Raw genomic sequence first — 26,055 nt, forward strand, 5'->3', positions numbered from 1 at the left:
ACATTTTCATTTTGCTTGGATATGTAAGGAGGAGTGAAAATGCTGAGTCATATGGTAGCTCCCAAGTTTAACTTTTTCAGGCACTGTCAAACTGTTTTCCAAAATTACTGCACCTTTTTACATTCCCACTAGCAATGTATGGGTGCTCCAAATTCATAGCTTAGCCAACATTTGCTACAATAATCTTTTCATTTTAGCTGGCTCGGCAGGTATGAAGCAGTATATCATTGCGGTTTTGATTTGCATTTCCCTAATAGCTAACGATGTTCTGCACTTTTTTCCATTGGCTTCTTAGTCATTTGTATATCTTTAGAGAAACATCTATTCAAATCCTTTGCCCAAACGAGTGGGTTTTTTATTGTTGTTGTAAGAGTCCTTTAATATATTCTACATACAAGTTCGTTGTCAGGTATACGATTTGCAAACATTTTTTCCTATTCTGTGGGTTGTGTTTTCATTTCCTTGATGGTGTTCTTTGATGCACATTTTTGAATCCAATGAAGTCCAATTTATCTATTTTTGTCACTTGTGCTTTTGGTGTCATTGCCTAGAAATGCCAGGAAAACTACCAACAAAAATTGTCTAACATAAGTTCACAGAGATTTATACCTATGTGTTCTTCTAGGAGTTCATAGCTTTAGTGCTTACATTAGATTTATTATCCATTTTAAGTTAAATACAACATACAGTATGAAGCAGGGATCCAAACTCATTCTTTTGCATGCAGATATCCAACTGTCCCAGCACCATTTGTTGAAAACACTATTTTCCCCCCACTGAATATCCTGGCACTCATGTCACACTGGGAAATGGGAAATACAGGAGTTTTTGTTTGTTTGTTTGTTTGTTTTTTTGAGATGTAATCTCCCTCTGTCGCCCAGGGTAGAGTGCAGTTGTGTGATCTCAGCTCACTATAACCTCCACCTCCCAGGTTCAAGCGAGTCTCCTGCCTCAGCCTCCTGAGTAGCTGGGATTACAGGTGCACGCCACCACGCCAGGCTAATTTTTGTATTTTAGTAGAGACAGGATTTTGCTGTGTTGTTCAGGCTGGTCTCAAACTCGTGACCTTGTGATCCGCCCACCTCAGCCTCCCAAAGTGCTGGGATTACAGGTGTGGGCCACCGTGTCTGGCTGGGAAACAGAGTTTGATCCTTTACAGATTAACTCAAGTGTGTGAGAAAAATCTGTATCGGCCGTCTCCAGACAGTCACTCTCTCATTCCCTTACTTCCATTATAATGTGTATAAACTCTTTTATACACAGTTAAGAAGTAAACAAGTAATTACCTTGTTTACTTCTTAACTATCCCCCCCATTAGGATGTATACTTCATAGGGACAGAGACTTTTTCTTGTATATTACTGAATCTCTAGAGCCTACAGCAACACAACAGTGCCAGGTTCCTAGAAGGTACCTAATAATTACTTTTTGAAAAAATGAGAATATATACTAAATGGCTTGAAAGAAAATGTCCCAAATGTTAATTCTTTGGTTGGAACCATCATTACAGCTAATTTTTCTTAATGTTCTACAATGAACATATACTCCTCTTATAATCAACTATGAAATTATGGTATTTTAAAGATTTATAATACTTCTGGATCAACTTTTTATTCCTCAAAATTCTAAGAACCTCAATTTTTGCCAAACTATTTTGTTTTAGCTTCTTTTATAGGTCCCCAAGCATAATGACAACATCAAATATGTGGTAGCTCAGGTCTAAGCCTTAGGAGCCATCTGTGATAGTCTTTCTTTCCCTTATGCCACACATCCAAATTATCATTAAATTCTGCCAGCTCTATCCCCAAAATATATATCCAATTTTACCACCTCTCATTAACTCCACTAATAACAAATTTTAATTCAAGCTACCGCCATCTACTGTCTGAGTAACAGCAGTAGTTGGTTGTGTTGTTGTTTGTTTATGGACAGGGTCTTGCTCTGTCGCCCAGGCTGGAGTGCAATGGTGTGATCTTGGTTTACCATAGCCTCAACCTCCTGGGGTCAAGTAATCTTCCTGCCTCAGTTTCCTAAGTAGCTAGGACTACAGGTACATGCCACCATGCCTGGTTATTTTTTATTCTTTGGTAGAGACAGGGTCTCTCTGCATTGCCCAGGGTAGTCTTGAACTCCTGACCTCAAGTGATCTTCTCACCTCAGCCTCCCAAAGCACTGGGATTATAAGTGTGGGTCACCATACCCAACCAGCAATAGTTTCTTAATCCTTCTCTTTTACAGGCCTTTCTATTTAGTGTTCTTCTGCCCTAAATGCTCTCCACACAGCTAGCTCTTTCTTGTCATGTAAGTCCTACCTCAAAAGAGGCCTTCCCTAAATTCTAGCTAATGCAGCCCAACTCTTCTAGTACTCTCTATTTTTTTTTTTTTTTTTGAGACAGAGTTTCACTCTTGTTGCCCAGGCTGGAGTGCAATAGTGCAATCTTGGCTCACTGCAACCTCCACCTCCTGGGTTCAAGTGATTCTCCTGCCTCAGCCTCCCAGAGTAGCCAGGATTGCAGGTGCCCAACACCACGGCCGGCCAATTTTTGTATTTTTAGTAGAGATGAGCTTTCACTATGTTGGTCAGACTGGTCTCAAACTACTGACCTCAGGCAATCCACCCGCCTTGGCCTCGAAAAGTGCTGCAATTAAAGGTATGAGCCACCTCGCCCAGCCTTAGTACTCCCTATTGACTACCTTATTTTCTTCATACCACTTATCACCAGCTAAAATGATCTTTTTTGTCTCTTCCTCTGTATTAGAAGTAACCTGTTTCTCTAGTGCTTGGACCAGTTCTTGGCATACAACTATCTCTCAAATATTTGTTGAATAAATGACTGTTATTCTAAACATTGAGAGCAATGCAAAACTGTTTAATTCTTTATTAATTACTTAAGGAAAAATATAAGAGTATAAAATGGTATTTTTACATCAAGAATCAAGTCATCTAAAAAATCAAATTAAAAAGTTGATTATATATAATGATTCCAAGTAAAATAATATTAAATAAATAATAAAACTACTGAAACACATTCTAATGCACTCCTCCAACTCTTTTCATTTGCTCTGCAATTATAGGAGCACACACTGGTGTCATCAGAATATAAAGATGAATACAGGATATAAAGATGAGTAAGAACTTTGAACTATTCTAAAGATAGACCCAGTTGGGTAGAGATAACAGATATAAGCAAGAATCCTATATATGATTAATGCTGAACCAGCTGCAAGATCTCCATGCTTTGACAGCCCAGGAAATGAGTGATTCTGCATGCAACGTGATGACTAGAGGGAGGTGCGATGGCAACGTGATGACTGGAGGGAGATGCCATGTCAGGCAGGCCTTCCTAGAGCTGGCCCTTGAAGGATAAGCTGCCTTTTGACCAGTCAGGCAGGAATCCCTTTTTAATGAGTTAAATAAACGATTCTGGCTTCTTCCACTTGGATAGCAAGTAATGACAGACTATTAACCTAATTAGAAACTAAGGTTGCCACTATTTATTATTTTAGCTAATGATAAATTGATAGGCACTTTACTATGTGCCACTGCTTTTTTTTTTGAGACGGAGTTTCGCTCTATCGCCCAGGTAGAGTGCAGTGGCACAATCTTGATTCACTGCAACCTCTACCTCCGGGGTTCAAGAGATTCTCCTGCCTTGGCCTCCCAAGTAGCTGGGATTACAGGTGCCCACCACCACACCCGACTAATTTTTGTATTTTTAGTAGAGACGGGGTTTCACTGTGTTGGCCAGGCTGATCCTGAACTCCTGACCTCGTGATCTGCCCGCCTTGGCCTCCCAAAGTGCTGGGATTACAAGCGTGAGCCACCATGCATGGACTTTTTTTTTTTTAAATCAGGGTTTCGCTCTGTTGCCCAGGCTGAAGTTCAGTGGTGCAGTCTTGGTTCACTGCAGCCTGAAGCTCCTGGGCTCAAGCAATCCTCTCACCTCAGCCTCCTAAGTAGCTGGGACCACAGAAATAACAACCTATGAAGCAATATAAAAATGTTCAAAGGAGTAAACAATCTTTCTTTGATGTGATCCAAAAGCACAAACACAATGACAAATGACCTTCCAGCTGTAGAATGAACTTAAGTTTCTATCTTTCAAGCACTCTTCTATGCCTTGCTGCAACAGACGTTCTCAGTCTTTTCACACCTTTAACTAGAAATTAAATTGTTAATTTTTAAACTTTAATTCCATTTTTTTTACTGAAATCAATTGCTTTTAAAATCTGCATAGGATGTGAGGGTGATCTGGCTGCAAAATCTGTCACCCCATTGATCACTAGGGTTGATTCAGCTGATCTGGCTGGCTAGGCGGGTGTCCCCTTCCTCCCTCACTGCTCCATGTGCGTCCCTCCTGAAGCTGCATGCTTGGTTGAAGAGGATGACCATCCCCGACAGAGGAGGTCTAGCGTATACAAGAGCTGCGCTCCCCTGCCAAAAACTCCAAACAAAACATCTATGTAAAATTGACTCTTCAATTTTAACATAACAAAGCAAAACACAGAGTTGGCAACATATAAGCATTACAGTATCAGCTACTCGAAGACTAATCTTGGAGCTAAGAATCACTCTAGATTAAAAATCATTCAAATCAATGGGGGTCTTGGTACGGCAATGATGAATGTAACAATTTTGTCAAAAGTATTAATAAGATGAAAAAACTTGATGTTTATTTGTCTAAGTCTATGCCTCTCCCAATTGTAAAATTTCAAGAAAAATGAGTAGGAGATAATTCAGAAGCACAATTCCAAGTGAAAACTTCTCACTTCTAACATCGATGAGAGGAGGCAGGGACAGAAGTAGTTGTGGTTACAATATTGCCGAAGTGTTAGGTGTAAATCTTTGTGTAAGACTTTCATGAACAATCTAGAGAGAAGTTATGCCACAAGGTAAGTAAGCGCAAGACACTTTCACGGCTGGGTGCAGTGGCTCATGCCTGTAATCTCAGCACTCTGGGAGGCCAAAGTGGGTAGATTGCTTGAGCCCAGGAGTTCAAGACCGGCCTGGGCAACATGGTGAAACCTCATCTTTTTAAAAAATACAAAAAATTAGCTGGGTGTGGTGGCACATGCCTGTAGTCCCAACTACTCAGGAGGCTGAGGTAAAAGACTGACTCAGGCTGAGGGTGGACGATGCAGTGAGTTGTGTTCATTCACACCTCCGCACTCCAGCCTGGGTGACAGAATGAGACCCTGCCTCCAAAAAAAAAAAAAAAAAATTCTTTCACAATATTCTACTTATTTATTATGCTCTATGGTTTACATATGCAAATGACAGTACAATGAAGAGACTAGCTCTTGTTACTCAGAGACTAGAGTGTTGTTCTCTGGACAAAAACAAGGCATTTATACGTTAAATTCAGTTTTTAAAGAGTTGCAAGATTTTTTTCAAATTTCAAACAGTGTGCTTCATCTCAAAGTATTTAATTACTGAAAGAAAATATAAAGTTACATTAACATGAAAACCCAGAAGTTTGACGTCTTCCTATATACTAAGTTAAACACAATTTTGATTTAAACAAATTTTGTTTATGAAAAATAGTCACTGTGCACGATGGCTCAGGCCTGTAATCCCAACACTATGGGAGGCTGAAGTGGGAAGACTGAGCTCAGGAGTTTGAGACCAGCCTGGGCAATGTAGTGAAACCTCATTTCTACAAAAAATTTTTAAAAGTTAGCTGGTGTGGTGGTGCACATCTGTAGTCCCAGCTACTCTGCAGGCTGAGGTGGGAGGATCATTTGAACTCAGGAGATCAAGGCTGCAGTGAGCTCCAGCCTGAGTGGCTGAAACAGAGCCTATCTCAAAAAAAAAAAAAAAGGAAGGAAGGAAAAGTAAAAAAAAGGAAAGGAGAAAGAAAAGAAGTCATGGTTACTTGTTTTGCATGTTTATTTTTAAGATTTAATTTTTTAGAGAAGTTTTAGGTACACAGTGTGTGTTTTTACGTTTTGGCTAGAGGAACTGCCAGGGAAGAAAGGAGTAAGTATAAAGTGAAGGATGTTAATCTCCACAGCCCTTGGCAAACAAGGAAGGAACTCTGTCCTAAGTCACTCTACATTAAACCACTATCGGGCCTAAAAATGGCAAGTGGCTAGAATTGAGAGAGTATTGAACTTCTGTTAATTAGCTGCTTAAGGGGCTGGAAAGAAACTGATGTGCCAGAAGACAGAAAGATTAGTCCTCAGTATGAGGTTCTGGTATTGATAATCATGTTCTTGTTGCTTTTTTGAGATAGGGTCTCCCTCTGTGGCCAGGCTGGAGTTCGGTAGTGCAATCATAGTTTACAGAAGCCTCTAACACCCAGGCATAAGCAATCCTCCCACCTCAGCCTCCCGAGTAGACAGGACTACAGGCATATGCCAGCACGTCCAGCTAATTTTTACTTAATTTTTTTGTACAGATGAGGTCTCACTATATTGCCCAGACTGGTCTCCAATTCCTGGCTTCAAGCAGCCTCTTGCCTTGGCCTCCCAAAGTGCTGGGATGACAGGTGTGGGCCTCTGTGTCTGGCTGATTTTTTTCTAACTGCTGTATTTACTTTATGGCTCCACAAATAAGCTAAGGTGAAGATGATAAGTATTTACAGAATGGTCAGGTTTGCAGGATACAGCGTGCATGTAAAAACCTAAGATGCAATAAACATATGAAAAGAGTCAGCTCACTACTAATCAGAGAAATGCAAAATAAAATGAGAAACCATTTCACAACCATCACACTGGCAAAGGTTTTAAGTCTTTTATTAAGTGGTGAAAGGCAATGGAGAAACAAGCTGTTGGTGATAAGATACAACCAGCACAAACCAGTAGTAGAGTAGAAAATAGGTATGCATGTCCTCCAACCCGGGGCTTCCACTTCTAGATATACACCGTGGAGACAGAAATGCTAGGGCTAGAGAAGCAATATATAGCAATATATGACACGGAAATTGCCTATTATAAAAAGTTTAAATAGACCAAAAAAAAAAAAAAAAGCAAAAAATTAGGAAATGGCTGAATGTCCACCAACAGAGGAATGGATAAACTTGCAGTCATACAGAAGAATGCAATTCAGCAGTTAATGAACCAAAACTACAAATAAATCCAAAAGTCATCCTCCCATGCAAAAAAGCAAAACAAAACAAAAAAAAACAAAAAAAAAAACAACCCACTAAGTTTAATTCTTTCTCAAAGAGCTGCACATGAGACATAGTACTTACGTAAGTTTTAAAAGCACACCAAGGCAATACAAATGATTAAGTAGCTAAAAGTATGGAACTATCAATGAGAATGAAATATATCAATTTCAGGTGACTATTGTGAACTTTACCTGAGTCCTGTGTTATTTGAAAGTAGTGATGGTTAATCAACCCCATCGTTTTGTGTTCTGGGAAACAGATACTGCAAAGAACTGACCTGTTGCATATTTTCAGATTAAGGCAATTAGGAATGCTCTCCTAATTGCAATAGCCTAAAAAAAATTCATCTCCTTAACCAGCCAGTATATTATGTGAATGGTTATCTCTGGGGAGGGAAGGGAATGGGATGAAGATGATGATGCATATTTAGCTGTAAGGGTAACTTGAAATATGGCAATAAGATAGCCTTTTCTGTACAAAGGGATCTGTTACTCTGTGTATTTTTCTGCTTAAAATGTTTCAAAATTATTTTAAAGCTTGGAGTTGGAAAAGGTGATTTCTCTTGAGTCAGGCCTTTACAATCTGTTTTCTCATATGTTAAATAGGCACATGAACACGTGAAACTTATTTCACTGGGTGGTTTTGTTTTTGCTAATCACCATGTATTAGAATACCTGAATACTGAGCCAATTAGCTCACTTTATGAGAACACAGTAAGGGTTAGATTATCATGCAGACGTTTTAATTCTACTTCAAGGGCAAGACTACACTCTTAATTTCCAAGAAGCTATATAGATATCTATACTGTAAAGGTACTCCTTGGTTACAAGAGGAGCTAAGCAAGTTTATGTGTGATGTCTCAATCCACATCCAGTAGAATTACTGAGCAAATATCTCTAGGAACTTGATGGTGGACTGCTAAACAATCTGTTTAAGGAGACAGGCACACCCAGTACGTGTACACACACACACACACACACACACACACACACACACACACACACACACACACACACACGTTTTGTTTGGGGTCTGTAATTGTGGTTCATGTGCAGGCGGACATGCTTTTTGTTTTTTTGGAGGGGGGAAGCACTATACAGTGAGATATCTGAAAACACATAATCTCATCCTGAAGTGCCCAGGTGGTTTCAAACTGCTTTATTTCAGGTGCTTCTAGAAGACTTGGTAAACACAAGGAAGGGATTCCGCTAATTTAGAACAAATCCATGGTAGTTAAGAAACTTGGAACCAAGCATCTAACCAGAAGAGCTAAAGGAAAGTGCTAGACTCTGGGATAATACCCACAATATTCTCTAATCGCTGGACTGAACAAAGATGTTCCTGCACGCATAAGGCTAAAAACAAAAATAACCTTTAAAAATGGGGGGGTCTATATTCTGAACTCTCATTCTTCACAAGCATCCACACGAGAGTAACTTGTAAGGTCTTCTTGACTTCCCTAAAGCCAACAATTTTGAAATGTATTTGGAAACTGTTCATCTCTAATTTTTATTTCTCCCACTCCTCATAAGAACCAGGAATTGTAACAGACTCTTTCTTTCTAGAATTTAGTTAAGCTTTAACTAAAACTAAGCATTAAGTATTTAACTAAAGGTAAAATATTTGGTCTCTTATTTTCAAACAGAAAAATAAAGTCTGTACTAGTCACTCAATAAAAAAGGATAACGTCAAATCAGAAGTCTCTAGAGCAGACCCCAGTCAGCTTCAAAGCACTTTCACAGACTGAATGGTCTTAAACGTTCCATAACTCAAAGCCTTTAGATTAAGTCTTTTAGTATAAAGTAGTATATACATTAGAAATATTAAATTTTTAATAATGAAATATTAAAAAGACTTAAGATGCTACTTTGTAGCTTAAAGAACCAAAAACTAAACAGTATCAAATCCCTATTATTTAGTCATCAAGAAACTACCGATTTTTTTGTTTTACTGAGGGGCCACCTGCATGTTCACGAAAGTTGCAATACTTAAGAAAACCAAAACTGTTACACAGTGAAAACAGTTTGTATGCAGATAAGCGGGTGCCAAATGCGTCCAGACAGACAGATGCAATTACAGCGTAATATTTCTAGCAAAGTCTGGTAAGGCTATGCCTGCAAATCATTGACCAAAAATGGTAACAGTGTGTGCAGACTACAGAAAATGACAAAATGTTCCTTCCACCTGATAGTTCAATTGAGACTACGTTTGTTTTCAAATAGCTAATTAAAGTGATAGTTTAAAGGGGGAAATACGTAAATTAAGCAAAATGTACATCATATAGAATATACTAATGAGCACCTGTCTACTTTTTGGTGACTCTAATATTTTAATGGTCTTTTTTAAAGCTCTTAAATTTGCTTTTATCAGCATCCCAGCATCATGCCCATACGTTGCGCACCAAGTTCTAGCACAATTCAACTGCCTACAGGTCAGAAAAAAATACTCTATAACCATACACGGACAAATCGGGCAGAGAAGGGTTAAAAGAGACACTGCCAAGCTTGACAAGCACAACGAGAGTGCTGCTGGAAGCTGATTGCCAGATAAAAAGAAACAAACAAACAAAGCGGCTGCAAGGCCACCCCGTTCTAAATCATGCCAGGATCATGCTTGTTAGCGATCATCCCGTGTTCTAGGACTGTTCCATAAAGTCTTTATGTTCCTTACTGAGACAGACAGACCTCACGGGCCGGAACGCGCACAAGTCACCCAGCGCCTCAGCGCCAGCTCTGGGGAAACCCACGCCAACACGGACGGTCACCGGATTCCGACGCCGACCCCTCCCCGGGCCTCGGTCTGCAGACCCCCGGATGGATTTCACAGAGCGGGTGGGGGCGCTCGACCCCAGCCAGCTGTAGCAAGGCCAAGGCTGGAAGCACCGCAGAGGCCACGCTCCGGGGCGGCGGCCTCGCCCCAGCTGGCAGCTGCGCAGCGGCCGGGGATCTGTCCCGGGGTGCGGGGGGCCCTGCCAAGACGGCGGGCGACGGAGGTCCGGAGAACCCCCGTGGCCCGGAGTCTGCAGCCGAGTCGGGTCTCTCCCGGGACTGGGGCGCGGCTCATTCCCTTAGCCGCGACTCCGCGACGCCCCAGAGACCCGCCGCTCCCGGCCGCCTCGGCCCACGCCTCGGCCTCCCTTCCACTCACCATCTTCGCCGCGGCGGTCGCAGGGACGCGGGGGAGGGAGCCGGGGGGCAGCGAGTCTACGGAGCGTCCTCCTCACGGATGCGGCACCGAGACACCCAGCGCGGAGCTGACGCGGCGGCGCGAGCCTACTCTGGGGAGGGCGCGCCTCAGAACTGAACGCGGCTGCGCACGTCACGCACCGCCCGCCGTTGCTACGCAACCAGCCGGTCCGGCAACGCCCCGCCCGGCGGCTGTCCAGACTCCCGGCGGGAGGGGAGGTTCCCTCACCTGCTCCAGGCTGTTGCGGAGGGGGGCCCCCCCGACCAGAAAGTGTTTAGGGGTGGAGGTGCGTTCTCCTCTGTCTGCCGAGGGTCTAGAAGGCGGACTGGGCTGGCGCCTGCTGGTCAAGAACGAGCACAGTGTGACGGGGGAGGGGTAGCCTTTCTTCGCCTCCTTGGGCGGGGCCACCTGACGCCCTGCCCACCGTGCGGCCGCGGACCGCCAAGGGGAGGCAGCCACCTGGCCAGGTGTGGCAGCCGCTGGGGGGAGGGTGCGGCTGGGGAAGGGAAGGGGAGGGGAAAGGCGGGGGAGAGGGGGACAGAGTGAGGGAAGGAGGGGGATGTGGAGGGAGGGGCGAGGGGCACGTAGCCGGGGGAGGAGGGGGAGGAGGGGGAGGAGGGGGAGGAGGGGGAGAAGGAGAGGGGACAGTGGGCAAAGGAGGGAGATGTGAGGGGAGGAGAGGATGGGGCGAGAGGCACATGGTGGGAAGAGGGGGTGGGAAGGGGAGAGGTGAGGGAGGGGACAGTGGGGGGAGGAGGGGGATGTGGGGGCAGGAAGGGGGATGTGGGGGCAGGAAGGGGGAGTGGCTAGGGGATGGGGGTGGGGAGGAGGGAGATGGGGAGGGGAGAGGTGAGGGAGAGGGACGCAGAGTGGTGAGAGGAGGGGGATGTTGGGGATGGGGAGGGCAGGGCCCTAGGAGGGGCACGCGCGGGGGGAGGTCCCACGGGAGGGGAGTCGCGGGCCGCGGCGGCGGGGACGCCTCCCGCATTTTTTACCTACTTTGGTGCGATTCCCGCCGCCCTCCCCTGATTGGCCCAGCTTGGTTCGTCCGGCCCTCGCGTGAGGGGGAAAAAATCTGCACATTTTTCCTCCTTCCCGAGGCGACCGTGGCCGTCCAGAGTGCTCTGTGAGTCACCGCTAATTTCAGGTCTGGAAAAACAAGGAGGATTTATTTATCTTTGGGAACTGCCGGGGAAGGAGGCCGGCGGCGTGCAGGGGTGTGGCTGGGAAAGGCCGCGCTCTCCCGGGACGGTGGCGCCAGCCCCGCCGCTCGGTTCTCCGGGCTTTTAATTTGGGATGTGTTTTTCTAATGGGCGGTTGCGTCGGAAACACGGTTTTCAGAGGTCCAGAGGAATCCCAGCGTTTTTGCTGCGGGTGTTTTTGTGGGAAATAAAGGGAATAGAAAGAATTTGATGAATTAGGTTACAGAGAACATCATGGCCTCGACTAAAATTTTTGTTTTGATTTTCCAAATACGAGGCTTTCGGACAAGATGGTCACTACTTTTTCGGGGGGCACTATATAAAATATAGGTTTTATGTGGCTTTTGTTCTGCCCCATTCAACATAGAAACCCATTTCTCATTACCCTTGTTCTTTTTAGAAAAAGCAAGTTGTGCAGTTTTAAGCCTTTACCACCTGCTACTTGATTTTTGGCGGGCTAGAGCAGTGGTTCTTAACTTTAGTATGCATCAGAATCACCTGGAAAAGTTCAAAGCTAAATTTGTGTGCCCCATCCCCAGGGTTCCCTCCCTGCTTCTAAAATGTTGCCTGAGAATGTGCATTCCTAACAACTAGGTGATGCTGATGATGCCAGTCCGAGGCCACACTCCTGGGCTGAGAAGGAACCCCACTGTATCCTACTGCAGCGGGAACCTTCTGCTTTTCTGTCTGCCTAGACCTCTGTGACCCCTCCACTTGTTAGTATTCAGACTTCCTTACTAGTCCAAAAGTGAATGGTGCTCATTTAAGGATACATGCGTGCCTGATCCAGCCTCTCTCTCCTGCATTTTGTCCTCCACTGTGCCACCAGAGTTTTGGCCAAACAGAAGACTGGTCTTGTTACATTTTTGCTTAAAATTTTCTGTGGCTTCCTGCATAATCCTCAGTGGATCAGTCTGGCCCTTTTGCTTCTGGCCTCAGCCTACTTTTTCTGCCATATCTCTCTTATCTTCCTAAGTGCCCACTGCCCCTCCCAGACGATAGTTCTCATTCCAGAACACCTCTTACTAGTTCTAACTATCTTGATCATGGCCTCTTTTTCAGCCTGGAATGTTCTACCACTCCTGCCATCTGAAGACTTCTCTTTCCGCTTCCCAAGAATCAATAGTAGTTCCTCCTTTTTTTTCTTTTTTTTTTTTTTACTTCCTGCCCCCCACCCCTTCCAACTCCTTCACTCCAGTAGTTCTGTAATCCCAGAGTTCATCACTTCTCAAATCTTAATAAAGATCCAAATCACCTGGGATCCTTGTTAAAAAAGAAGATTGAGGAGTTAAGGGATGGAGTCTTGGATGGCCCCGCCCCAGTAGATGCAGATGCTATACTTTTGAGTTTGGAGGTTTTATGGTTTTTCCCTACAATTACTGTAGCTCTGTAATTATTTTTGTTTGTTTGCCGATACTACCAGATTACGTTGGTAGTTCCTTGAGGTCATGGAATATTTAGGATGCATGTTTGTGAACTGGCATAGCCCCGATACATAGTGTTTAATAAATGTTCAGTAAGTGAACCAGTATCTGAAGATGTTTTAAAATTTATCAAACTTCAATATCAGTTTATCACAACCTAAATGAGCCCCCATTTTTTTAGGTCCTACTGAACTTCAGCTTCTGGATTTAACACCCAGGTTTTTTTTCCTAGACATTGACATTCTTCCTCTCCACACAGAGGGAAAAAGTTTTCATACAGTACTATAGACTAATAAAGATTTATACCCTCCCAAAGTTGAAAGGTAATCCCCAATGTGGTGGTAGTTGAAGTAGGGGCCTTTGGACGGTGATTAGGTCATGAGGGCACAGCCTCCTTTAATAGAATTAGTGGCCTTAGAAGAGGTCCTAGACTGCTACTTGCCCCTTCCACCATTGTGAGAACACAGCAAAAAGGTGCCATCCATGAACCAAGAAGTGGGCTGTCACCAGACACTGAATCTGCTGGTGACTTGGTCTTAGACTTCACAGCCTCCAGAACTATGAGAAGTAAATTTCTATTGTTGGTAAGCCACCCAGTTTATGATGTTCTATTACGGCAGCCTGAACAGACACATAAGGTCTCTCCTCAAATATGAGATTGTGTATTAATAGATAGGCTAGGAAAAGCTCCTTTGCTAGGAGACACTGTCAGTATACAGCATAGAAAAAAATTTTAGTTTCTCTCCTCCCTCCCCACAAATTTACCTGTTTCCTATCTCCTATCCCTATTTATGTCAGTATTTTTTTTTTCTTTTTAGGTGGAGTCTTGCACTGTTGCCCAGGCTGAAGTGCAGTAGCACTATCTCAGCTCACTGCAACCTCCACTTGCCGGGATCAAGCAATTCTCCTGCCTCAACCTCTAGAGTAGCTGGGATTACAGGCGCATGCCACCATGCCCAGCTAATTTTTGTACTTTTAGTTGAGATGGGGTTTTACCATGTTGGCCAGGCTGATCTTAAACTCCTGACCTCAAGTGATCCACCCACCTCAGCCTCCCTTAGTGCTGGGATTACAGGTGTGAGTCACCACGCCCGTCTGTCTGTAGTCTTTTTTAAAAATAATTTAATCCTCTAAGACGCGATGTAGTTTTATTGTAAAAGAGTCAAATAATACAATGAAGGAAAAACCCCTTGAGCACCTACTCTCCTTTCCCATAATCCCAGTCCTCTCCCAGAGGTAACCACTGGTGTCAACTTGGACTGACAGAAATACACCCCGGTCATGTGTTTCACTGGTGTCAACTTGGACTGACAGAAGTACACCCTGGGCATGTGTTTCACTGGTGTCAACTTGGACTGACAGAAATACACCCCGGGCATGTGTTTCACTGGTGTCAATTTGGACTGACAGAAATACACCCTGGGCATGTGTTTCACTGGTGTCAACTTGTACTGACAGAAGTACACCCTGGGCATGTGTTTTGGGTTTGGTTTGCTTTGGTTTGGTGTTCTGTGTAATGGTTTTATGTAGTGTCTTGTAACTTGCTTTTGTGCACTTAATGATTGTCCTGGCAATCTTACCGTATCAATAAATCATTTCTTACAGTTGCTGCAAAGCGTGGCTGTTCATTTACTTTTCCCCTACTGATGGGCATTTAGGTTATTTCCAATCCTCTGTCCCAAACAATGCTTCAGTGAGCAGCCTTGGGACTGGCTTCCTTGCATACCTGAGCTGGCAGTCCTCTCAGAAAATTCCGCCCATAAAATACTAAGTCAAGAGGAATGCATAAATTTTATTTAACTAATTACATACTGCCAGATAGCCTTCTAAAAAGGATATACCAATTTATAATCCTTCCCACAGTAGTTGAGAATATCTGTTTACTCTCCACTGACCGTTTATTAAAAGTTTGAGGAATTTTAAAACAAGCAAAATTAAGTATAATGAAAAAAATCAGAATAGGTGTTAAATAGGGTGGGAATGGAGATTGACTACAGAGGGGCCTGACAGAACTTTAGGGATGATGGTCTTTTTTTTTTTTTTTTTAACTTTGTTGGGGTTTAAGTTACTTGGGTATACAGGAGGCAGAGGTTGCAGTGAGCCGAGATCACCACTGCACTCCAGTCTGGGCAACAGAGCGAGAGCGAGACTCCATTTAAAAAAAAAAAAAAAGTTACATGAGCATATACATCTGTCAAAAACTCATCTTAAGATTTGTGCATTTTACCATATATAAATTTTACCTAGGAAAGAAGAAAGAATGCTTGCCTAAACAAATATTGAACTCTGGTTTATGATATGCATGCTAAAATATTTAGAGGTCAAGTCTACTGATGTCTGCAACTTTACAATGTATCCAAACTGGGCCCAGCCACTGGAGAGGCTGAAGTGAGAGGATTGCTTGAGTCCAGGAGTTCAAGACTAGCCTGGGCATTGTAGTGAGACCCCATCTCTAAAACTAAAAAAAGATAATATATCCAAAAAAATAAGATAGACGGCTAGATTGTTACATGGGTAAACCTATGATAATACTAGCATATCATTATTATTATTTTTGAGATGGAATGTCACTGTTACCCAGGTTGGGGTGCAGTGGCGCGATCTCGGCTCACTTATGCCTCCTGGGTTTAACCAATTCTGCCTCAGCCTCCTGAGTAGGTTGGATTATAGGTGCCCACCACCACACCCAGCTAATTTTTGTATTTTTAGTAGAGACGAAGTTTCACCATGTTGGCCAGGCTGATCTTGAACACCCAACCTCAAGTGATGTGCCCACCTCGGCCTCTCAAAGTTTCGGTGTTTACAGGTGGGTGCCACCATGCCCAGCATAGCATGTTAATGTTAAATGTAGAATCTAAGTGGTAGGCATGTGGGTGTTCACTGTTCTTTCAACTTTGAAAATTTTAAAGTTGGGAGGGGGCAGTTTGAAGGAAAAGAAAACATTTACTGGGCATATACGATATGTCACTGTTCGAAGAATCGCAGGTGCATCATCTCATTTAGTTTTCCCAGTCATTCTTTAAAGGCCACTACTCTGATCTCAGGTTCTCCTGCTCCACCTGGCTAACTTTATCCCAGCCACCTGGGCTTCCTGCTGCTCTTCAGATACCTGCTGTCCCTACCTCAACTCTGTTTCATGAGTAGTATCTCTATCTAGAACACTCCTTTCTGAATGTTCACAAGCTTCATTCAGTCACTTCCTTGAGAGTCTTACGGAAACACCATCTTCTCATGAGCCCTTCTTTTTCAGTCCCTTTAAAATTGAAACTACTCTCCCAAGCACCCTCTGTATCCCTCTTCCCACTTTATTCCTATCATTGTGTTATTATTATCTAACTCTTAGCTTATTTTTCCATTTTGTTTATTGTCCATCTCCCTTACTAAAAAGTGACTATTAAGACTGGAATAGTTTCTATGTTGTGTTCACTGCTTTGTCCCAAATGCTGAGAACAGTGATTTTCATAGGGTGCATGTTCAGTAAATATTTGTTAAATGAATCAAAGAAGTGTAGTTTAGTGGTTTAAAAGAAGTAGTAGTTTAAATGAGTTAAAGAAGTGGTAGTTTAGTAAGGGTTGTGTTTGGTGATAAGTAACAAAGACTTACAAAATAGTGGCTTAAGCCTTTATTGCATTTGTGTGTGCGTATGTGTATATGGTTTACTTCACACATAAAAGAAGTACAGAGGAGGTTGGGTGAGGTGGCTCACGCCTGTAATTCCAGCACTCTGGGGGGCTGAGGTGGGTGGATCACGAGGTCAAGAGATCAAGATCATTCTGGCCAACATGATGAAACTCTGTCTCTACTAAAAATACAAAAATTAGATGGGTGTGGTGGCATGCACCTGTAGTCCCAGCTACTTGGGAGGCTGAGGCAGGAGAATCACTTGAACCTGGGAGGTAGAGGTTGCAGTGAGCTGAGATCACACCATTGTACTCCAGCCTCACAACAGAGCGAGACTGTCTCAAAAAAAAAAAAAAAAGTACAGAGGCAAACAATTCAAATTTGTTATATTGACGTGGTGGTGTTCAAAACCCAATTTCTTTCTTTCATTTTTTTTTTAAGCCAGTGTTTCACTCTGTCGCCCAGGCACCTGGGCTCAAGCAATCCTCTAATCTCAACCTCTTGAGTAGCTGGGACCACAAGCTAACACCATCACCATGCCCGGCTAGCTTTGTTGTGCATAGATTGTCTTCCTAAGGTTACCTCATAGTCCAGGATGACTGTTAGAGCACCAGCTATTACTTCCACATCTTAGGCAGTAAAAAGGAGGAAAAAAAGATTAAAAAGGGCATCATCTGTTTTGAGACAGAGTCTCACTGTCACCCAGTGTGGAGTGCAGTGGCGTGATCATGGCTCACTTCTGCCTCAGCGTCCCAGGCTCAAGCAATCTTCCCACCTCAGCCTAACAAGTAGCTAGGACCACAGGTGCACACCACTGACCTAACTAATTTTTAAATATTCTTATTTAAACAAGATGGTTTAAATAAAAATATGTGTGTGCAAACAAGATCTCCCTATGTTGCCCAGCATATGCATCCCCTTTTTTATGGAAAGATCCCAGAAACTGGCTGGGGGGTGACTCACACCTGTAATCCCAGCACTTTGGGAGGCTGAGGCAGGTAGATCACCTGAGGTCAGAAGTTCAAGACCAGCCTGTCCAACATGGTGAAATCCTGTCTCTACTAAAAATACAAAAATTAACCAGGTGTGGTGGTGTGCGCCTGTAGTCCTAGCTACTCAGGAGGCTGAGGCAGGAGAATTGCTTGACCTGGGAGGCAACAGAGTAAGGCTCTGTCTCAATTAAAAAAAAAAAAAAAAAAAAGTTCCAGAAACTTATACCATAGAAGCTTTTATATCATATTTCTAGACCACACTCTCTGTACTGTATAGAATTTCTCCTTTTATCTCATTGACCAGAACTTAGTCATATGGCTGCAAGGGAAGCTGGGAAACATGGTCTATTTTCTGACTGGCAGTGTGCTTAGCTAAAACATTGCTGTTCCTTTACTAAGGAAGAAGGGGAGAATGGATATCGGGAGATAACCAGTAATGACTGCCATAGGTAGATATTATCACTGGCCTCATCCCACAGATGGGGTAAGGTGAAGAGACATTCCTTGGGAGCCCAGAGGAGTACAGTATCTGATCCCAAGCCCTTTACCATCAGGCCACATGGCACAGCACTTGTGAGTGTGGCCGAACAAGAGAAATTCGGTATGTCTTATTGTTTGCTTAATACCACAGAGGAGGTTAATTGGCAAAGTGAAACAAATAGAAGCTGTAGAAAATACATTCTGAACATTCCTTACTGCCCATAGCCTGGTCCTGAAGGGCCCTGGCATCTATTTCAGGAAAAGGCTAAATATATTTAAGTATATTCATGGGAAGGATACGGTACCACATGGTAACATTATTGATTTCTCTATTAGTCCTTATGGTAGAGCAAAAGTCATATACCACTGTTTCATAACATCAAAGATTGACCAATTATGTATGTTTTTCAGATAATAGCATGCTTATTGAGTTAAAACTGTGAGATAATGGAGTAGAAAGTGGTATGATTATCTCAATCAGTGGTTCTTAGCCTCTCTTGGGCCATATATTCCCTTTGGGATTCTTATAAAAAGTATAAACTCACTGGGTGGGGTGGCTCACACCTGTGATCCCAGCACTTTGGGAGGCTGAGGTGGGCGGATCACGAGGTCAGGAGTTCTAGACCAGTCTGGCCAACATGGTGAAATCCTGTCTCTGCTAAAAATACAAAAAATTAGCAGGGTGTGGTGGTGTTGCCTGTAATACCAGCTACTCGGGAGGCTAAGGCAGGAGAATCACCTGAACCCGAGAGGTGGAGGTTTCAGTAAGCCAAGATCGTGCCCTTGCACTCCAGCACAGGTGACAGTATGAGACTCCCATCTCAAGAAAAAAAGTATAAACCCTCTCTCTAGAAAGATGGACATTTGTTCCTACTCACAAATCTTGGTCTTTAACCTCAGGGAGCTCATGGACTACCCTGAAGCCCATCTAATAAATTAAACATTTCAGGAAAGTTTTTGGGAAATGTTCTAAGAAGCAAATCCAGGGCAAGGATAAATGAACAGTCCCTTGCATACACATATATACACACCAAGGTCAAAGTGGGCATCACACTGCTCATCAGTTAACGTGGAACCTTCCAGACCTTTATAATATAGGGCATTTAAAAAAATGCAAATGGTCTCAACAATACATGCAGGACTGCAGCTTGGTTTTATTTATTCATTCAGCACTATGTCTCGGGTACATATGTCTCTAGGTTGTCTTCCATTTTTCATAAGCATGATACATTCTTTTTACACTTCTGCTTGTTGTTGTACTTCAAGAGAAAGAAAAATGAGCCACAAAAGATTCAGAAAGGGGCAAACAAGGAAATCAAGTATTTTTTTAAGGATAGATGAAATGAATTCAGACTCTTCGGCACGTATATAGAATTGAGTGTAATCACAAGTCATAAAATCATGATGGGTAGGAATGAAGAGACTAGAAATTTCACAGCAAACTTTAACATACAAAAACAAGAGAGCTTTTCTAAAAGCTCAGAATAAGTCACTTTAGAAAAAAAATGAAAGGACTGGTTCACATGGTGGTTAAGAATGGGAGGAAAGTGACAGAGGAGGAAAAAACATGTCACAGACAGCAATGGGCTGGTTGTAGCAAGCTCTCTGGTTGGGACTCATTTTTCCCCAGCCCATCCCATTATTCTCTGCAGACTTCTGCCTCACCCACTGCTGCTGCAGGACATGACAAACTCAGAAACAGCAAAGTGCCCACCCCAGAGGCTGCTAGGTAACGTCAGGGCAGTGCTGAAGCCCTGCTGGGATATGGAGGTGATACCAATGCATGCTAGTGGGCTACTGAGGCCTGGGGCTTTTCCTCCCCTCCCCTCCCTCTGAGGACTAAGTAATTATAACCTGGAACAGAGGAATGGGGGAATTGGAAGTTATCCACAAGGGACAGGGCCTCCTGGATGAGGTATGAGGTTAAGCCCAGATTATAACATTGTTGGTTCCCCAGCCTGGTCCACCCTCACCTGTCTCCCCAAACTCTCCAGGAACAGAACCAGTTATCACCCCTCCCTGAGGCATTGTGCACAAGCCCAGGGAGATGAAAATCCTCAGGACAGGTATGGGTCTACCAGTGAGGATAACGAGACTAAGAGGAATCCAAGCACTGTGAAGGAAGGGCAGCAAGCGGAATAAACTCACAAAGAAAAAAACTCATAAGAGTTTAAAATGAGCACAGTAAATATTCTCAGAGAGGTAAGAAAAGATATTAGGAAGCCAGTAGCAGGAACAAGCAGCTATGGAAGAATTGGAGACATTAGGAACATAAAATATTGTAGAACTGAGCCGAGCGTTGTGGCTCACACCTGTTATCCTAACACTTTGGAACGCCAAGGCAGGTGGATCTCTTGAGGCCAGGAGTTCAAGACCAGCCTGGCCAATGTGGCAAAAACCCATCTCTACTAAAAGATACAAAAATTAGCCAGGAGTGGTGGCGCATGCCTGTGATCCCAGCTATTCAGGAGGCCAAAGCACAAGAATCATTTGAACCCAGGAAGCAGAGGTTGCAGTGAGCTGAGATCGCACCACTGCACTCCAGCCTGGGTGACAGAACAAAACCCTGTCTCAACAAAAACAACAACAACAACAACAACAAAAAGAAATATTATTGTAGAACTAAAGGAATCAGTGGGTGTGCTGGGAAACAGACTGGATATATGCAAAAATCAAGCATATGAATCCCAAGATTAGGTCAAGAAATTAACTGAGAAGGCATCAAGAAGGGATGAAGAGATTCAAAGAATGAGATGAAAGTTTGAGGCAGGAAGGATGGAAGGAAAAGGGCCAATATCATATAAAGCAGCAGTCTCCAACCTTTTTGGCACCGGGGGCCAGTTTGGTGGAAGATAATTTTTCCATGGACAGTGTGGAGGCGGGGGTTGATGGTTTCGGGATGAAACTGTGGTTAGATTCTCATAAGGAGCACACAACCTAGATCCCTCGCATGCGCAGTTCACGATAGGGTTCGTGCTCCTATGAGAATCTAATGCCACTGCTGATCTGACAGGAGGCAGAGCTCAGGTAGTAAGGCTCCCTCGTCCACCACTCACCTCCTACTGTGCGACCCAGTTCTACAGGCCACGGCCCACTGCCCAGGGCTTGGGGACCCCTGAATAAAGGAATTCCAGGATGGTGAAATAGTAAAACAAGATAAAGAAATATTTGTAGAAATAATGACTGCAACTTTGATTCTGCTACTTTTTAAAAATGATTGAATTCACTGTTTTCAACATTTATTTTGTGCTCACAATGTGCCTACTCTGTTCAGAGCTGTGAATAAGACAGATGAGATTCCTGCTGCCCTGGAGTTTAAATTCTAGCCTACCACAGGTCAACAAACAACAAAAAAGTACCAGGTTGTGAATGATAGGTGCGTTGTTGACAATAAAACTGGGTGATGTGACAGAGAGTAGAGTGGGCACTATTTAAATTAGTGCTCAGAGAAATCTCCTCTGAAAAGGTGGGATTTAAGCAGAGACTTAAATGGCAAGAAGGACCCATCCATGTGAAAATCTGGAGGAAGAGCATCCCAGGTGGAAGGAGCGAGCATGGCATGTTAAAAGAACAGAAGGAAGACTGTGGTTGGGGCCTGCACAGCCAAGGTAGGTGGACCCAGATGAGGCTGAAAGATAACCCCGCCTCTGGTCATGTAGGGCCATATAGATATGGTGAGAGATAAAAGTGGGTTAATGAAAAAACTGAATTATGGCTGGGCACAGTGGCTCACGCCTGTAATTCCAGCTCTTAGGGAGGCAGAGGCAGGAGGATAGCTTGAGCCCAGGAGTTCAAGACCTGCCTGGGCAATATACCGAGACTAAAAGGAAAGAAAAAAAAACGGAATTATAGCCTCAGTATTAAGCAATGGATTTATAGTTATATTATTTTCTATTATATTTGGTTGAATAATTTTGTAAGTCAACACTCTTTGACCTATAAAAATCAGAATTTCTATGGCTCAATCTTTTTTTTCTTTTTTGAGACGAAGTTTCACTCTTGTCGCTCAGGCTGGAGTGCAGTGGTGCGATCTTGGCTCACTGCAAACTTCACCTCCTGGGTTCAAGCGATTCTCCTGCCTCAGCCTCCCGAGTAGCTGGGATTATAGGCATGCACCACCACACCTGGCTAATTTTGTATTTATGGTAGAGATGGGTTTTCTCCATGTTGGTCAAGCTCATCTCAAGCTCCCGACCTCAGGTGATCCACCCACCTCAGTCTCCCTAAGTGCTGGGATTATAGGCGTGAGCCACTGTGCCTGGTGTATGGCTCAAACTAATAATTTGCTAACCAAGCAGGAGTCGGAGCAACCTGACCATTTTATTTTTATTTTTTGAGACAGAGTCTTGCTCTGTCTCCCAGGTAGTGATGCAATCTCACTGCAACCTCCACCTCCAGGGTTCTAGTGGGGGTTACAGGGACGCGTCACCACGCCCAGCTAATTTTTGTATTTTTAGTAGAGATGGGTTTTCACCATGTTAGTCAGGCTGGTCTCGAACTCCTGACCTCATGATCCACCTGCCTCAGCCTCCCAAAGTGCTGGAATTACATGCGTGAGCCACTGTGCCTGGCCATAACCTGACCTTTTTAAAGGGTTGCTTTCATCACATCCCATTATTCATTATGATCTCCAGAATTTCTCGTATGAAAGAGAGGAGCTAAGTGTTAAAAAGTTTGCATTTGGTGTTAAAACAAGCATCTTGTTTATATTCACAATGGGAAGCCACTGTCAAATCTAACTGAACATTTTTTCATTTAGATTTGACGGATGTTTCCTGAGGTCCTACTGTGTACCAGCTGTGGCTGTGTTAGCTACCAGGAATACAAAGATAAATAAGGAGGTCACAAGTGAAAACAGAAACGCCAAGATAAACTTGGCCCAGGTTCTCTTGGGAATTCTCAGGATCCTACCTGGTGCAGCAAATCACACCAGGGAGATGTTACTGGATCTCTGATGAGTGGAGCATCCACAGAGGAAGGAAGTGGGTGAGTGTTAATGGCATCATTCCTCACTTATGTTGGCAAATATGAATATGGAAGAGATGGCTGGAGGGTTTATTCAAAGTTGAATGTTTGGAAGAAGAGAATGCCCCATGTTCCTACCAAAAAAAATTAGACCCCATGGACCAATATACATAAGATAGATGTAGATATGTAATGGGTTTCCTTTTAGTTTTTTTATTTCCTTTGGGAAATAATAGGTCTGCCCTGGCTTACTTCCTAGTTTTCCTGTCTTTTGTGGGGTGGGAGGAGGGACGTCAAATGATGGTTCAGCCAGAGAAACCCAGCTCTTCCGGCTGAGGGAACTCTGAGTTGTATTCAAGGAGAATACCAGAAACAGCCAGAGGCCAATGGCCATGATTTGATATTTGAGTGCCTTTTAGTGTTAACTGTTTTGCTCCAGTATTTCCATTACCAGTCCTTCAATGAGGTATTTGACTCTAGATCAGCGGTCCCCAGCCTTTTTGGCATCAGGGACTGGTTTTGTGGAAGACAGTTTTTCCGCTGATGGGGCAGCAGGGGGATGGTGGTGGGGGGATGGTTTCGGGGTGAAACTGTTCCATCTTGGATTATCAGGCATTAGATTCTCACAAGAAGCGTGCAACCTAGATTCGTTGCATGCACAGTTCACAATAGGGTTCCCACTCCTATGAGGACCTAACGCCGCCGCTGATCTGACAGGAGGTGGAGCTCAGGTGGTAATGCTCACTCACCGCATTCCTAAAAGACCACGGACCAAAACTGGTCCATGGCCCAGGGGTTGGGGACCCCAGCTGAGATGACACAAATTCTAGTCTTGCCTAGCCCTACTGTTGACTAGCCATATGACCTCTGCAAGGTGTACTCTTCTGGGACTCCTTGTCCTCACCTGTAGACTCAAGATATTCACTAATTTGACCGCTTTAACTCTAAAAGGTGATGTTTGCACTCCGCAGAAGAGATATTGAGTGCCTGTCACAATCTTAGCAATTTGTGAAGTATCCTGTTCTAGTAATACTAAGGCAGGCTCTTAAATTTTGATTTATAAACTCTAGGCCTTGGGCTCTAGACAAAACAGGGCTCTAGAGGGCTTTTTTTTTTTTTTTTTTTAATGCCAAAAGAAATAAATTGCTGTAGTTTTCTAGATTGTAGACTTACTGTGGTTTTCCCAACTATCCATGTCTAGGGAAAGGGAGCTGATTGGCACAAAAGGAGCAGACAGCATTAGCTTCATCATCCTTACCTGTAAATGAGGCAAATATGTCACATCTTGTAATTGGTTCTGCTTTTTTTTTTCTTTACTTTTCTTTTTGGAAGGGGGAGTGGAGGTGAGTGGTCAGTAAATTCAGGCCCAGTCATTAAGAGGTGGTCCCCTAGTAAAATTTTCCACGCTGGAGGTGGAAGGAATTGCTTGCTCATTTTTGTTCTCTATCCCGTGGAAATCCTTCCCTCCCACCCCTTGAGCCAGTGAGTCACTTCCTCTCTGCAAACCTCTAAAGCCTCCTTTCTTTCTCAGCCCAGACCTGGCCCCCTGGAGAGGGTTTTGGACTCCTGGGTGGGCAGGGCACCTCAGGCAGCAGGCAGCACACCTTGGATATAAGCTGAATGAATTTTGAAATTTCAGAGAAGGAGCCTCCATGCAGGAGAAAGTATGTAAGTGCTCTGATAAACACCAAGTGTTGGATTCTAGGTTCAGCATTTTTTCTTTCTGCTTTAAACAACTCTAGGAAAGAAACGCCCATAGAAGGTACAGCAAGCGGGTTGCAGGTTTATTTTATGACTCATGGAAATTTCTAAAATGATAAATATTGGCTCAGCAGTAGTCTGACATAAGACACACTCAACTAAAGCACCATGGTTACAAGAAACAAGAAGAGCATATTCAGTAAATAAAGCATGACTCCACTTCCAAGCTGCCAGAGGAAAAAAAGAGTGGAACGCAGGGCCTGGATTCTTGTTTCCCTTCCTGAACGGCCGAAGTTCCATTTGTTTTTCCCAAGGCCAGAAACTGCCCTGAGACTACTGCAGTGTCTTACCAGCCAGGAAACCATTTCAAATGGTTTGGATGCTATACTTTATTCAGTCCAGAGTCTTTGTGGCTAATATAATAAAAAAATTTTACCCATTGTAAAAATTAATGAGGTTGAGGCTGGGCATGGTGACTCACACCTGTAATCCCAGCACTTTGGGAGGCTGAGGAGGGTGGATCACCTGAGGTCAGGAGTTTGAGACCAGCCTGACCAACATAGAGAAACCCCGTCTCTACTAGAAATACAAATTTAGCTGGGTGTGGTGGCGCATGCTTGTAATGCCAGATACTTGGGAGGCTGAGGCAGGAGAATCGCTTGAACCTGGGAGGCGGAGGTTGTGGTGAGCTGAGATCGTGCCATTGCACTGCAGCCTGGGCAACAAGAGTGAAACTACATCTCAAAAAAAAAAAAAGAAAAAATTAATGAGGTTGAAAAGACAAGTGTTTTCTCCTCAAAATAAAAAACAAGAAAAAGAAATATTTTACTTGCTGAGCAAAAATCCCCCTATCTCTGTATGTATAAGCTGCTAGGCATCTTGGAGAGATGTAAGGAATCAGGAATATCAACTTTTCAGAGAAAATTTAGAGAATGTGAGCCACAAATAATGGCTGGAGTCCTTCTGAGTTGAGTTTTTACATCTTATGAAACAAAGTCAGCATACTTTAACTTCTCATCAGCTGATTTTATTTTCTAAAGAAAAATAATAGACTAAAATTCATATCCGATGAAAAGGCCATTGTATCCACTTACTGAAAGCTGGGAGTGAGCAGCTGGGATCTGCCTTTCAGCTGGGTTTTCCTGCATAACAGGTTTATTAACAGAGCAGCGTGACTCATGAGCAGTGTTCTTCAGAATCACCCCCAACTATACAGCCTGGAACCACGATAAACACATGGTGAGGAGGATTGATCACAAAATAAACTGTGGAAAGACTCAGGCTACAATTCCATGCTTCAAATAAAACAACAAATGAGATTGTTATATGCATGAAGCTCCAGGCAAGAGACCTGGAAGAAGGTACCAAAT

The 26,055-nt window shown here is 43.5% G+C and overlaps 1 protein-coding gene and 1 long non-coding RNA gene across 2 annotated transcripts in view; one reads left to right on the top strand and one right to left on the bottom strand.

Annotated features, from left to right (window-relative positions):
* The window catches only part of DSTN (destrin, actin depolymerizing factor), a 34,199-nt gene extending 23,831 nt beyond the window's left edge, over positions 1–10,368 (bottom strand). The window contains exon 1 of the mRNA XM_012474798.3: positions 10,262–10,368. Coding sequence (XP_012330221.1) covers positions 10,262–10,264 — 3 coding nt within the window. The 5' untranslated portion in view covers positions 10,265–10,368. The remainder of the gene's footprint in view (positions 1–10,261) is intronic.
* Positions 10,369–11,292: 924 nt separating this feature from the next.
* Positions 11,293–14,533, top strand: LOC135275391 (uncharacterized). Its single transcript, XR_010342990.1, has 2 exons — positions 11,293–11,447; positions 13,745–14,533. It is a non-coding gene; the product is annotated as an uncharacterized LOC135275391 (long non-coding RNA).
* The last annotated feature ends 11,522 nt before the right edge of the window (positions 14,534–26,055 follow it).

This window comes from Aotus nancymaae, unplaced genomic scaffold (assembly GCF_030222135.1).
Source record: "Aotus nancymaae isolate 86718 unplaced genomic scaffold, 86718_ANA_hifiasm-v0.15.2.pri h1tg000001l, whole genome shotgun sequence".
NCBI lineage: Eukaryota > Metazoa > Chordata > Mammalia > Primates > Aotidae > Aotus > Aotus nancymaae.